Source organism: Mixophyes fleayi, chromosome 2, assembly GCF_038048845.1.
Source record: "Mixophyes fleayi isolate aMixFle1 chromosome 2, aMixFle1.hap1, whole genome shotgun sequence".
Classification (NCBI taxonomy): Eukaryota; Metazoa; Chordata; class Amphibia; order Anura; family Limnodynastidae; genus Mixophyes; species Mixophyes fleayi.
The window spans coordinates 319,648,382-319,664,721 of record NC_134403.1 but is presented as its reverse complement, the minus strand read 5'-3'; the positions used below and the strand labels follow the sequence as shown (position 1 = coordinate 319,664,721).

Below are 16,340 nucleotides of genomic sequence, written 5' to 3'. Positions count from 1 at the left end.
TGCTACTGTGAGCATTCTGATCTGCTTGACTACAAGTCTCTTCCACAAGAACTTCATATCCTGTTCATCCTTTTCAGTTTTGAAGATTAAGAACTTAACTGTGCTCAGACCCTAGTCATGTTTTACTGCCTCTTTATTAACTTTGCAGAGAACAATTGAGTAATAAAGTGTATTTACAAAGAATTTCATTAAGATTGTTTATAAACTTCAGAAAAACAGCCACAGAGACTGGTTTTAAACAAACTATGGATTTAAAAAAAACAAAAAACCACCATACAAAAAGGTAAATAACGCCATTATAAACACAGTTTAAAACGAACCTTATAATCAAACTGCACATCCATGTATTTCCCAAAGCGACTGGAATTATCATTTCGTAGGGTTTTCGCATTGCCAAATGCCTGAAAACAAATCATAAAAGAACCTTGAGATATTTTATTACCTACCACAGGATACAAATATATTACATCATCAGCATCAGACACTGAAAATAAAGCCACGGTTTGGCTCTGATGCAATCGTTTAGCAACACCTATGATGTTCTCCCAGGAATAAAAACAATTACTCCCTGCTAGGGTTTCCATGGCATCTAGAATATATTTAGAGAAACACACTGTACAGCGACAGCAGAAAATAAAGTGGTTTGCTCTTTATCAGTACATAGGAAGTTTGCTCAGCTTATCACAGATGCTCACCTCTAGAACAGGGTTGGACTGCAGAAGCCGATCTTTCACAGTTTCCACCTGATCGCTGGCAGGACACGTCACAGCATAGTACTGAAGGATCTTCTTACTGGCTTCAGTCTTCCCTGCTCCACTCTCTCCAGATATCAGTATACACTGATCTTTCCTCTCTGTTCGCAGGGAACGGTAAGAATTGTCTGCAGTAGCATAGCTTTATTTGAAAAAATAAATAAAAAAGTTAAATCACAAAAAGGAATTTACAATAATAGTCCTAATTTGTAAGCCATACACACTGGAGTGCTCTCGCGCTCTTTTACAGTCTGGCATTGATCCATTGCCTTAACCTTGCGGAAAATAGGTACAGGCCAGCGCAGTTCTGGACCATCTTCCATCAGGCAAAGCGATCATGAAGCAGGTTACCAGATAGCAAAAACAGCCCAAAAAGTCAAAGACCTCAATCGAAATATAGGGTTTGTTACAGAAGAGTACAATAGTGCTCGTATGAATGAATCCCAAGAGGCACAGAAATCGGACCCAAACAGTCAGTTTCTGAATTGTATTACTCTTAACATACCATATACAATGCATAAATCTTTTCTGCTATGGTAAACACATCTTCTGTACCTACACACTAAGCTCAGAGGGGTGTACCAAAAAGCCTCTACTCAATACATCACGTGTCATCTGACTGGTTGACATGGTTGTTCGTTGTCCACGACGTTGGTATTCATTCCTACAAACTACATTCCGACAACAGGGAGATGGACAGGAAAATGCCGACTGCTGTAATTACCGACATGGAGGAATTCAAACTTATTCAAACAGTGACATAGAAAGAATTCCGACTGCTGTCATTACAGCCATGGCGTAAATCAGACTTCCAGGAAAACGGACATAGAAGAATTCCGACAAAGCAACATACAGACACCGAGATTGACGTCACTTCGAACAGCCACAGTTACATTGCTGCTATTAAGGGGCAATGCGAGGACCTGGTGCTGGGTGTACAACTCTTCCGGGTCCTCGAATATGTATTCTAGTTCTGTTGGGTGTCTGGACCTCCAGACATCTACCAACCATGTTTGGATATTGCTGTACACAATGTCTACCTTATGTTGGAGAAGGGCCTCTTATCTAAATGGAGAGAGGCTACCATGATAAAGCCTCCGCTTATAATCTGATGAGAGTCCAAACATAGCTATAATTTGTTGATTATATTTAGAGTAATGTTTGGGGCATAAATATTACACAATGTATATTTCATTTCTTCTATGGTAATTTCTAAAATTACGAATATACCTTCCCTATCTGTTTCTGATGAATTTCAGTCTAAATTTGTTTATTTTCTTATTAACCAGAATTGCTACACCTCTATATTTACTGTTCTAAGCAAGCACTGTCTGATGTAACATACTATGTTTCTCATGCTCTATGTCTGTTATATATGTCTCCTGTAGGAAGGTCACATCAGCTTTGATTTTGTTCAAATATGTAATTTTTCTTCGCTTTACAGGGGACTTGATGCCATCTATGTCCCAGGAACAGAATTTAAGGGAAGTCATTGAAAAGTGTTAATCTGTATTATTTCATTTGTCCCTATTTATATGCCCCATGTGTTATTTCTCTAGAAATACAATACAATACTGGGTTTGTAAACAGATGCCACTTGTAATAAAATAACACAAACAAAAAAACAAAACAAAAAACAAAGTCAGCATTTTATGCACGCAAGTCTTGTGACACTGTAAACATTTTCAGCTTGCCTATACATTGACACAGGTAGCAGATGGTTGCCATTTTATAAGCTGCAGTAAAATCTATGATTTGGACACTGTACTACAGCAATATATCCTGTAAATATTTGCCTAGATATAAATTCCGTTGTGTGCACCATCGGATTTGAAATCAAGACAGTCCGTACTATCTGAACAGATGACTTTTCAATATATGAGTAAGGTGGATTGCTTTTCTATGCTCAAGATTTATTTATATACGTTTGGTTTTATATATTAAGAAACAATTGTATATTGAATTGTTTAGCATCATTTGGCTGGCATGTTTAAACATTTGGGCAGAGTATGCGCCTCTTTTTTTTCTATAAAAAGTTTTATGTAATGGTTTAGATTACAAGACTAATCCTCTAAGAAGCTGCTACTTCTATCTCCCTCTAGAAAGAGATTCATATATAAGTTTATGATATATGTATTAACAATATATGTTGTAATTAGCCCTCTTCAGCGTCTGATCCTTGAAGGCCACACTAGGAACTTTTTCAGTACGTTTTCAGTTTACAGATGCTTGCCATTTTACAAGCTGCTGTACAAATTACATATGCCTATTTACCTAGCAATATATTCTGTAATTCATCGCCCAGATACAAAGAAAACTCAGATATGACCTTAATACAATGAGCAGTCACTACAGGATTAATTGGCAGTGCTGAAACATTGGTCCATTGGAAGTGTCTGTGCTGCACGTTCCTGCCGATGTCACACCGAGAACACAAGCATTGACCGCTTCAAGCGCTGCATATGTGGCCCTCCAAACTTCAAAAGGGACACACCCTACCAGTAATCTCAGCAATAAGTTAGAACATTTAATTAAAGACAGCAGTCAGCAGATATTTTAACACAAGTTAAACAAATCCAATGTGTGGCACTTCTTGTTTTTATTGTCCCCCGTGACAGAGAATTTCTGCTCACATGTGTAAGTGGAACCAAAAATAAGACAACTTTGCAACACTCTGATGCACAACAGGGCCTACTAGAAATGCTTTACCTTTGCTTGTGGGAGACTGTGGTACAGATTATACGACCCTCCTCCTCTGACCCCAGATGTACAACTGAATGATCTCCCTGCTTTCTGCAGAGGTGGTTACGTGATGGGAATTGTTTGCAAACTATAAAAGGTCAACTTCAGTCTTATTCAGTGTTTCAAGACCCGTTGGAACTTCACCCACTGCCAAAACTCAACCAATAAAAGCTAGGATCACAGGTGAAGTTCAGGGTGTGGTATAAAACACAAAGAGAAGCTGAGGTCAGCACTGCATAAAACAGAGAAAAAGTCAAATAAATTAAGAGCTGGGGCCGCAAATGAAGGTTTTGAGGAACGTCTGTTGCCCATCACTGGCCTAGACGAAAAATTTCCTTGAGTCACAAACCCCAACAATATGCAAAAGTAATATTCTTTTAGTAAAGATGTCTAGTGAACATAAACAAAGCCATCTTGGCAGAGTACCAGCATACATTTACATGCTGGAAACTAGTCACATGACAGTGAGAAGAGAGGCCTTGGAACATCTGAGCTCAATCTGCTCTGCAAAAACCTCCTCCTTCCTCTGTCATCACATGACATGCTGAGAGCTTGACTGGTAGTCACACTTGTCTGCCCTCCAGAGATATTTTAAAAAGGAGATAATGATTTAAAGGAGTACAGATAACAAATTAATCAGATGAAAGTTACTTAAGTTGTGACTTAAAGAAAAAACAGACTATGCAGGTTTGTTGCTTTAAAAAGAAAATACTAATCAGAAGAACAAAGATGGGAGAACAAAAAAAAAAGTAATCCAGCAGGTACAGATCTGCAACGAAATGCTATGAAACATGGCAGAAGTGCATGAAACAAAGTATGCATAATGTAGGCGTTCAACTTTTACCAGATAACTCAAGCTAGTACATCTAGAGCATTAGCAATTCCACAGGTTACACTGAATCTATTAGTGCTGCCAATATGATAGGTCCAGAGTCACACATGAAACCCAGAAATATACACATCTGTTTAGGGGCCTGGCGACTGTTAAACCTTGTTTAATGTACAATATTCACGTAGGGCAGCTACTCAAATTCTCTGGTGTGTTTCTGGGGATGCACCACTCCGAAATTAGATTGGGCAGAAACATGGGAAAGCAAAGTAGCTATCCATTGCCTTCTTGTATCTTACAATAATGTATTTATCTAAACAATAGTGTCTATTAGCAATTAGGAACAACTACCTTGTTTCCTCTTGTTAAAACATTTATGCTTTACAGCTTAAGATGATAAAATATATAAAAAAAAAAAAACAAACAAACTTAATTTTAGCTCAGTAACCTACTACACACTAAACTGCACCAAAATAAAACAAAAACAAAAAATGGTTCTTTACTTTAATACTTTTCTCAACAACTAAAAAGACAAACAAACACTTAACCTTATATGCCTGGCAGGAGAGACCTGAAATAGTTAGAGATTCATTTTCCCTCTAATCCACAAGTCTTGTACAAGCTTAATTCTGTTCCTCTAATCGCCAAGCCTCATTCTGAGTTTGACACATGGCGATATCACGTGATAGCGTGGCAAGAGAGCCAAGCCGCAATCAAAAAGATGGTCTCCATAAGATCCTCCATTTAATCTACACTATACCTGGGGTTGTTCCTATTAACTTTCTTATTAAAAAAAATACTAATAAATCTCACAAAATTATGCAGTGGGGCGTTTTATTTTTTTATTTCCACTACTGTATTTCAGCCCACACAGATGTGGAGAAACACCCAGGGCCTGCTGTAGCCCTACTCCATGCTTTCCCTCCAGACTTAGATAGACAGTTGGAATATATACTGCAACATATCTTTACAGCCTGAAAAATCATGCCTGAAAATCCACAGCCTCCCCCCTCTGACCCCTTTAAAATTAGGGAGCAACGGCTGCTCTACATTTAAAGAATTGTTATAGGACAGTTAGTTAACTATACCACGCATACAACAACAACAACAACAAATATCTGCTGGAACTGGTGGGAGAAAGCTCCATGTCACACAAACACACATTCTTTGTGCTTTAGGTCCAGTGTAACCTAGCAACAAGCAAAACAACAGAGAAAACACTGGTCAAAAATAACACATGAAGCGTTGTGGTAGGAAAAGAATAGGCCAACTGAAAAAAGAAAAACATACTTTCCAGATTTTCAGGATGGAATAGCAAAAACTAGCCTGTTACAGGGAGGAAAAATTCCAGAGCGACTAACCAAATTGGAATTTTTTCCACTGAATAATTTGACTGTTCTTTGCTCGGAAAGCTAAAACTACTGCCATGAATAACGTGCCCTTCACATTCTGCAAAGCACTGCATAGCACATAGGAAGGTGCACTACAATACAATTTGGTGTAACCTCCGGCTGTGTGTAGTGTGACCATACACTAGTAAGGATACCGTTAACTGATCTATAACATCTGCAGCTAGGAGCAGAATTTGGAGTATGATTTATCATGGATTTTAGAAGACTGAAGAAAGTTAAACTACTCGGGTAGGTGAGACTGCCAGCATTAAAATACACATTTAACGAGAAACTCCATTTCATGTCACTATGTACCAGGTGATATATTTTTAGGCCTAGGTAGTTCACTTGATTTTAAATTCACTGTAACAGACCAAAAAGATTAAGTTACCAATATGAGAGACGTACTAGTCACTCATAACCAGCTAAAATAGAACAGCATTTCCCATGACCAGGATAAAGCATAAAAACTAAAGGCTGAATAAGCATTTATATTATTTAATTTTGTTATATAGACCTCAACGGTTCACAGGGGAATCCACATTTGCATGACTAGCTCCTAAACAAAGCTACATCATGACTGGAATGTTATATCCAATGTCTAGCCAAGACTTTGAGACCGTTTTACTTACATGTGAGGAGAGACTTCATAGAAACTAACCCCACGATATCGCTCCATGTGCTGCTTGCTGTATATCTCCAGCTCTTTGTACGGGTTGACCGACACCAGTACGGATCCAATGTACGTCTGTGGAGAGAACATGATCATGATAAATGCCAAAATACTCGCACATGAGAAATAAACAAAAACACCTTAAGTAAAATACAAACAAAGCAAAAAAAATACATATTTTAATGTTCATGTACATGTCATTTAATCATAGAATACAGACAGGAGTCCAAGTTAAATTGGAGAAAATCCTGCTTGAGAACACAGAAACAGACATTTCATTCTATAACTAAACTCAGGCTTCACTAACGGTACATTGTGATTAAGGTGAAAGTTAGGCCTTATTCAGTGAACATAAACCAAAAGGTCAAAAACAAGAAGTATTTTTACGTATACAGAAATTAGCATTTCTGATTTGGTCCTTGCACAGTGTGAAATGTGGTATATGCATGGAAACTACTGTACTGTAGACAGGTGAGGGTACAGAAAAGAGAAGGGTGGGGGAGGTACAGGTTTTGTGAAACCATACAGACACCACATTGTATATGTTTTATAAATGCTGTATAAGAGCTATCTGCTATCTGACTTTGTAATCCCTGTAGTCATCAATTTTCAAAGACATCTTAGCTCCCCGTTGCTGATCCGGTAAAAGGAAAATAAGGACCAGTTAGTATGGGTGAGATGAGGTTGGTGAGGAGAGGAGGGGAGAATCTAGAGAGCATGCAGGTGAGTCAAAGGCAAAGTAATTTAGTTAGGCGTCAAGCAAACAGGCTCATAATAATAAGAGGTCGCTGCATTCTGAAGAACTGTTAGATTGATTAGCATGAGTGCGAAAATTGTATGATTTACATTCTGGGGTCCTCTCACATGGGAACACCTAATGATAAGATCAAAGTTTCTTAAAGACAAGTCTCTCCACAGGCGTGTTTGCTCAATAAAGAAATTACTGCTGAAGAACTGACGCAAAGAGTTAAGTTGTTAAAAAAATGCTGCAGCATCTGGCTCTCATGGCTTTACAGCAGTAAAAGGCAACCAGATATACTTCAAGGGCCACATGTGGGGTTCTCCAATCTTCCAAACAAAGAAACGCATATTGCCTTAAAATCAAGAATGAAAAAAAAAAAAGAAAGCTAAAAAACACCGCCCTTTCTCTCCAAAATTTCACCACAACACTCAGATCTTCCACAAAATGCATCCACATGCATTCAGATCCCCAGAAGCCATCACAACCACATGTACTTAATTCCCCTACATGCCTCACAAACCTTCCCAAATGTACCCCACACGCCCCTCAGACCTTGCCCACATGCCTTCCACTTCCATCACATCCCTTCTCAGTTCACACCTCATACTCTTACTTTTAAAGAGGGAACACACACACTGCTCTCCCTTCTCATCATCTTTAATGCTGTGGGACCGTCATACACTGTGCATAGGAGGCCAAGTGTCACACACGTTGCTGCTCCCGTTTAGTCTCATTCTTTGCAGAGAACAAGTGAGATCAGGAGCAGCCGTCGGAGGACCTCTGCTGAATCCGCATTGGGCCCACCTGAACCCCGCTATCCGTTGGCTGTACTTTGATAATGCGCATATTTAATCTTAGAAACCCTGTTTTGTGATGGCTTTATCTATTTTTGCTGTTAGAAGCTTTTTATTTATTTAAAAAAAAAAAAAAAAAAAAAAAAAATCTATATGTAATCGGTATCTAGTTTTAGAACTACATCCTCACAGAAAATCCCTATATTTCCTAAATCTGTACAGTAATCCTTTAAAATTCCATATCTTTAATACATACACATACATACACACATACAGTCAAGAAATGCACTAAAATATGAAGAGTTGCAGATCAAATGTCAGTGCAAGAGGATTTACCAATATGACAGTCATATGTTCATTCTAAAAACAGCCTGATAAATCAGCATTAGGTACATTCTCCATTCTATCAGCACCAGCTGATCTTTCTCCCCCTTTCTTAAGAGTTACATCATAAATTCAAGAGAACATTAGAAAAGGGATGGGGGGGGGGGGGGTGTCACAAAAAGAAAATCTGTTTGTATCTTTGGCTTTCTGACCAAAAAAAAAGAAGAAAAAAAAGAGTTATGAGAAATTAAAACAAGAAAAAAAATGATGTTGGATTTCTATAAGAGCAATGTCTACATTTAGATGTGTGATCTCATTGTACACACAATTGGCTGCCCCACCCTATATAGCACATGGGTGGTACTGAGTTTGCACATCTGAAGAGCAATTATTTTCTAATTACAGACCAGATTGTTAATTAGTGGACTTAATACAATTTGACTGAGAGGATTATGGATATTAATCTACTAGTTAAACTCTCTTAAATGAACCACAGAGTGAGAGGACAGGTCTGTTACTTCAAGGCAACGTTTACTAATCTGACCTATTATGAGTTGAGAACACAACCTGACTCATAGCATTCCCCTAGTAATGTCTGTCAGTCACTGTTAATGCAAAACAGCAGCTTCCCAATAAAAATGGACAACAGAAAGAGAGTTTGAGGCAGCAATGCATCAAACACCTAAGGGTAAGGTACATTAGAGTCTGCCAATGACCTCACATGTAACAGCTAATATGTGAACTGTGTATAGGAAAGCGGACAACAATTGAGTATACTGCATTCAGAAATACACACATCCTTCAAAGTAAGTGATTAATGGCAACATAATTAAATATCTTATTTTTGTACGGTCCCCCATTGTATTTCGAGCGGGGGTGTCAATACCAAACTACAGAAAGTGTGTGTCTGTGTGCGTCTCCAGTGTCGGACTGGCCCACCAGGAATCCTGGGAAATCCCCGGTGGGCCCCACTGTCCGAAGGACCCACCCCCTTCCTGTAGGGGGCGGGGTCACTACCGTGCACCAGGGGGGTCAGCTGTATGCCTTCCCAGGCTGGTCCTATAATGGACTGGCTGGGCAGGCCTGAAAGAAGAAGGAACTCCATTAATTTCCTGGTTACTGTAGGAGGGGGCGGAGCTACACGACCCTCTTTCTGCTACAGCTGCTGGAGATGAGGTGAGTTTCACAAGTGTGTGTGTGTGTGTGTGTGTGTTTGTTGCTGTAGAGACTGGTGTGTGTGTGTGTTTGTTGCTGTAGAGACTGGTGTGTGTGTGTATCTATAAATGGTTAAAATGCAGTAGGGACGTTTGTGTGTACACGATGCCACAGGAGGCTAGTGGCAATGTAGTGTGTGTGTCATGGCACAGGGGGTTTGTGGTAATGTAATGTGTGTGAGGTAGGTGGTGGCTAATTTAATAGGTGCTATTTTGTTTGTGGGGTGAAGGTGGTGCAATTGTATTTAATAGCGGGGACTATTAATTTTAGATTCAGTGGTTTGGGGGCTATCAACTTGAATGTGGGGGTGAGTTTGGGGAGAATGAGGTATTTATTAAATGTGAATATGAATCTTTTAATGGCAATGATGGTTGCAGAAAATAGGTATATTTATTAAATGTAAATACTATTAATTTATTGCTGGGGCTGTTTGGATATAGATCTATTTATTAAATGTGAGTACTATTATTTTAATGTTAGGGCTGGAGGAAGGCCTAATCATGGGTGCTATTAATTTATCGCTTTTAACACTAAGGCTAGTTGGAGTTTTCTAAATGTACCTATTTTTTTTATTTCCAAATAGGGCCCCCAACATTACAGGATCCAGACAAGCAGCAACTAAAAAGCCAGCAGCCACAGGTGGTGAAAGTGACAAGAACAGGTAGGAGAGAGCAGGACATTGTCAAATATTCGGATTCTAATAGGACAATTTTTGGTGACTGTTCTGTCCAATCTAAGGGGCAGGTCAAGACTGTGTACTCTTTATATACACACTGCATTCATTATATATTACACTATGGTACTAGCTGTCCTTTGTGGGCTTACCACACCCCCTCTGGTGGGCCCCAACCATTGTATTCCCCCTCTGGGCCCTTCATGCCCCAGTCTGACACTGTGCGTCTCTGTACTACAATGACAGGTTGGGACAGTCCTGATTTTAAGTGTCAAGTTCCTTAAAAATATCAATAAACCTAATACGGAATACAAAAAGTAACAATGCATCTGTCATGAACAGATGTAAAATCTACTACTATGATGGTATACATATGTGGACCTGTATGAACTCCTGTTCGCTAGATAAGTAAAAGCCACTGTCCTCTGAAACTACCCACACAAGACTATATCAACTACTGGTGACATCCAGGGCCTGATACATTAAGAAACTCAAATTATAAATAGAAAATAAATGTGAAAAATAAAATTTTTATTCTAATTTAATATTAAATTTTTTATTTAAAAAAAAAAAAAAAAAATGAAGATAAAAAAATAGAGGTGACCTTATTACCGATAACACTATTTACACTGATACACCCTCACAGCTGTCCCAATCTCCAATCTGAACCACATATGCTCCTCCTGCTTCAGCTCTTCCACTTAGAATGTAAGCTCTCATGAGCAGGGTCCTCCATAGCCTTTGTTTTCATGTCCGAGTTTATTTTGTCTACCCTGTTCTGTGTATGTACTGTTTTTTCCCACTGCACTGCGCCGCCTTACAAATCTACAAAAATAATAAAAAAGTGAAGTTAAAAATGCAATTTTTTTTTTTTATTTTTTTTTTAAACGGACATAAAATGCAGGCAGGTACCCCCGTATTCAACAATAAGAGGAACTGCAAAAACACCTATAGTTGAAAGCACGTCTAAGCACGGTCTGCCTATATGGCACTTCCATGAAATACATCAGGAAGTTATTAACACTTCTTGTACATAAAATGCATTTTTTACAACTGCTTGAGTGCATGTTGTAGCATGCATACCATCGCTTGGCACCTGACCTGTAATTGGTGCAAGAGAGATAGGTCAAATCATGTACCTAAAGGATGCCCAGAGCTGGAATCGAACGATTGTACATGTGCTCGACTTTGACACCTCCTTACTGGTCATTACCTATATGTATACGTCACTTCGCTCCCCCTTTCAGTCCTTCGAATGCAAAGGACACTTCAGATAGCCTTAGCTTTAAAGAGCAGTTTCATGCACTAAGTTAACTCGCGTATAGTCAGTTTCTGAGCACAAGCAGAGCAATTTTACACAAAATATGGCACATATCAGGATTTACGTTCCTCAATGAATCAGGCACTCAGAATGAAATGGGTTGATTGCTACATGCACACATTAATTCTTATTTTTCAATTTACTTGGTCAGAAAGACAAATTACCCAGTTTTATATCTATGTTCTATATAAACATGCAATTGACATTAAATAATGTATAAAATGATTCTAGTATGTCTAAAAATAAATACACTCTGGCTAGACTTGAAACCATTCACTAACCTTGAATCACTACTTAAGTTTAAAGCAGAACACATTAGCCATACAGCCACTATACCAGCACAGATTCCTTGTTTCAACAGAAGAGAGTCAAGTCAGAACTAAGCAAGATAAATGGAGGAGGTTTAATGCACTGTTTATTAAATGGTGCTTCTTAGAGCCTGTGTGAAACATTCCCCATGTTTTTTCTATTTGGCAAGGCACTACACTGACATCATGTACTAGGGTCTTCTGCATAACTTTATTTTTTGCAACTGCCTGCTCCAATTTTCAGCCTAGTCTGCATCCTGCTTGCCCTGCTCCTCCCAAGCAACTTGCTGGCAGAGGACGCACCCATGCTAATGGAAAACATGAAGCGTACAGATGCTCTCCCAAATGAAGAGTAAAACTGCTGCTTTCAATAACTATGGTGATATATATGCAAGGGTATGGTAGCTAAGTGGGGAGAGGGAGAAAACTAGGAGGTGTCAGAGCTTTAAATACAATTTTAAACAAAATGAATTGTAACACATACACTTTTCCTTTCAGTCTAAAGCTGGGTACACACTACAGAAATTTCGACCAACTTTTTATGCCGAGCGATTTTACATGCGATCGATGGTCCGTTCGCTCGGTCCATGGACTGCATACACACTAGCCTTGTTTAGGAAGATAAAGGGAAGAGCGGACGTTCCTTAAGCGACTTTTTACAGCCATGTTATCGTGAGCAATAATTTCAATTTCGTACACACTGCAGCGACATTTGCAGGGAAATGTACGAGATACCGAAGCTTAACATCTGATATTTTATCTAAATTGTCTACAGGTGCACAATTCCTATTGTTATAACCCCCCCTCCCGACATACCAAATGAAACTGCTCATATCACGGCACACAGCAATCTAGGTGTATAAACATACACAATCACATACCTACTGAAATGTTAAGCCAAAAATCAACATAAAATACACTTTACTTATCCAGACAAATAGTGCAAAGCAATACAATTAGTTTAGGATGTTGAATTTAGGAGCCTGAAATGGACCCTCAGACATAACCTTAGTTGAATTTTCAAAAGCATAGCACATGGCCAAAAGTAAGTGGACAGCCGAACATCACAACTTTATGTGCTCGTTGAACATCTCATTCCAAAACCATGGGCATTAATATGGAGTTGGTTCCCCCTTTGCTGTTACAAAAGCCCCCACTCTTCTGGGAAGGCTTTCCACTACATTGTGGAAGATGGCTGCAGGGATTCGCATCCATTGAGCCACTAGAACATTAGTGAAGGTGGGGACGGATGTTGGGAGATGAGGCCTGGCTCACAGTCAAAATTCCAATTCATCCCAAATGATATTGCCACCTTCTACAGATAGAAGGGGGGCAATATGTCTACCTAAGCTGACAGACAGGGTCAGGGTAGGGAGCTCATCTGTTCCTACTCCCTCATTGTACAGCTGACTCACACCTGTCATTTTCTGCCCATCACAACACTACTTTTCCCCTCTGTTCCTCCCATTCCCTCTACATTGACCTACTCCGCATCAATGGGGCTGGTGTCAGCTTCTCGTGTGTACAGAGGCAGTGTAGCTGGCAGAAAGTGAAGTCTGTCTCTCAAAACATGCAGACAGGTATGGTGGTGTTGGCTATTATTAATGTAATGAGAGGGCTTGTGGGGGTATTAATGTGACTCATGGGGGCTATTACTTAATATTGGGTCTCTATTAAATGTCAAAGCTATTAATGTAATGTGAGGTTGGTGGAAGCTATTAATATATTGTAGGTGCTGATAATGTAATGTGGGGTCTCTGTATTACATGTTAACAATTTAATACCAGAAAAGGTTGTAGCCTATTAGATGTGGATGTTATTTTAATATGGGGGCGTGTTCATACGTTGCTCAGCTTTCCAGGAGGTGAACAGAGGCTATCCCTTTTCCAAACAGGGCCCTAACATTCCAGGTTCTAAACAAGCTGCAATGGAGCTTATGATACCATCAGCAGCAGGTGGTCAAATCTGCAACAGCAGCTAGGAGAGAGCAGCAGTCTGCCGACGTCTGGTAAAACTGTCCTGATTTTGAGACAATGGGAGGGAATGTGGGGGGTGATGAGAAAATGGGGCATTATGTGACTCAGGACCAAGAGGTGCATGTGGCAGGACCACACAAGTCTTTACTACACGTACAGCGTAGATTAAGCGGCACACCACATACTTGAAATGCATGGCGTGCTGCATAATGTATGTCTGACATGGAGTCAAGAGTCATGTCTGGAGTGGGGATTCTTTGCATCACTGTAAAATTGAAACTAAACCACCATTTTCATGTACAACACAATATTTCTGATATTTACAAGGTAAAAATTCATACGCATCATTGATATAATATTTTCTGACCCTCAAGTGCCCACAAGTTTCAATTTTGCATATCCTTCATATGGTAATCCAGTGCAATATGTCCTACTATAAACATTTCTCTATAGAAGACATTCAACATTCTAACTTAGATTGTAGTTTTTATTAGCATTTTATAGTAAATGCCATATTAAAATGCAAGTGATTAGTGTGTTTAAAGCCTAGTTACACCCTTTCCGAAACATAGTCTTAATATAATTACGCAGCCATCAGTCCCTAATGACTGTTTTAGTCTGGGTGTCACTGTGCAGTTTAATTACAAGTAAATATCTTCAAGGCCTTCACTGTAACAGGGAAAGTTGGCATGTTCCAGATTAATTCATGCCTGATCCTCATCCATAAAGTTAACTTACATAAATAAGATTCTCTTTAAACCGCTTCCGCAGGTTTTCAATGAAGGCCGCTTCACTTGTATAGTTCTCCAATAGGACAAAGTCCTGGACACCAACCCGATCTCGAGCTGTTAAGGCACTCTCCATGGTTATCCGGATCCCGTCGATTGCCGGAGCCTAAAAAATACACATAGAATAGCTTTTAAAACAAGACCAAAGAACACAGTGTTGATGCAAATACTGTTTCACTCTGAATAAATTGGTTCTAGTGGTAGCTACACATGTTGTAATTCATTTTATAGCAACCCACCACATCCAAATACGTGGTACCATCATTTGACCTGAAATTAATTCCCCCCCCCCCCAAAAAAAAAAAAAACAAACATGATCATAACCAAAGTAATAGGATTACATTTCACATGGTATATATTGTAAGTGTTGGTCAGCAGGAGGCTATGTTCATGCAGGCCCCATATTGTTTAATCAATAGTAATCTTCTACACCAGTGATGGACAACTTGATGCACTTCAGGGACCTTATGGTGCAGCCATCCAATCTTCAAAAGGGATTCACATTACCCTTAATCTCCGCAAGAAGTACAAATAATGCATATAATCAAGAGACACCCATCTGTGAAAACAGATCAACACGGTGGCCTAGTGGTTAGCACTTCTACCTCACAGCACTGGAGTCATGAGTTTGATTCCCAACCATGGCCTTATCTGTGAGGAGTTTGTATGTTCTCCCTGTGTTTGCGTGGGTTTCCTCCGGGTGCTCCAGTTTCCTCCCACACTCCAAAAACATACTGGTAGGTTAATTGGCTGCTATTAAATTGCCCTTAGTCTCTCTCAGCGTGTGTGTGTGCACACGTTAGGGGATTTAGATTGTAAGCTCCAATGGGGCAGGGACTGATGTGATCGAGTTCTCTGTACAGCACTTCAGAATTAGTGGCGCTAGATGATGATGCATTTAGAACCAATGTGACAAGCTATAACAGACATCTCATAACAAAACAGGAAGTAGCTGGGGCCGCAGGCGATGGCTCAGATGGACACATGCTGTCCTAGGGCTGCTTATTGCCCACCACTGCTCTACACAGATTCAGAAAGAATCAAGTGTGTTTAGTTTGTTTACTTGCATAGTGTCACAGCAACACAACTGCTTGTAAATGTTACAGCTCATGTGATCCTTTCATGGCAGCGAGGACAATTAACATGATTGAACATGAATTGCGGTTTCTTTCAGATTGCTCAATTATTTCAGTACACAACCTACGTGCCTGAAGCAACAGCAAAGTCATCCAAATTAACTAGCAAATAGAGACAAAAAAAATTTGTCAGTGACCAAGATTATTGTATGTAAAGCAGATGACATAACACAGCCATGCACAGTGAAGGTGCAGCATGTAACTCTTTCAGTACGGAAGAAACGGAAGTGTTAACACTCCGGAATGTAGATAAACTCAGATGTTCACAAGCACAATTCACTCCTCCCCAATGTTAAATAAAAGCTGGAAGAGACTGAATGCCTAATATATATAACAAAGCATACATCTGCAGTGAACTTCAATGAAAAACAAAGAACACCTTTGAGACCTGAAATACAGATATCATCACTGGAGCGAGAGTAGCTAATGTGCGCAAACCCCTTTAAAGGCTAGTATTTCTAGTATTAAAGGTTCTCCCTTCCCTTTTGACATACATGGAGGGCAGCACGGTGGCTAAGTGGTTAGCACTTCTGCCTTACAGCACTGGGGTCATGAGTTCAATTCCCGACCATGGCCTTATCTGTGAGGAGTTTGTATGTTCTCCCCGTGTTTGCGTGGGTTTCCTCCGGGTGCTCCGGTTTCCTCCCACACTCCAAAAACATACTTGTGGCTGTCT

The 16,340-nt window shown here is 39.6% G+C and overlaps 1 protein-coding gene across 4 annotated transcripts in view; it reads right to left on the bottom strand.

The window, feature by feature from the left end:
• The window catches only part of MYO1C (myosin IC), a 97,777-nt gene that overhangs the window by 34,823 nt on the left and 46,614 nt on the right, over positions 1–16,340 (bottom strand). For all 4 annotated transcript variants that reach the window (XM_075196722.1, XM_075196724.1, XM_075196721.1 and 1 more), the window contains exons 2-5: positions 14,479–14,634; positions 6,347–6,462; positions 696–894; positions 321–401 (exon numbers count right to left, since the gene is read on the bottom strand). In XM_075196722.1, coding sequence (XP_075052823.1) covers positions 321–401; positions 696–894; positions 6,347–6,462; positions 14,479–14,634 — 552 coding nt within the window. The remainder of the gene's footprint in view (positions 1–320; positions 402–695; positions 895–6,346; positions 6,463–14,478; positions 14,635–16,340) is intronic.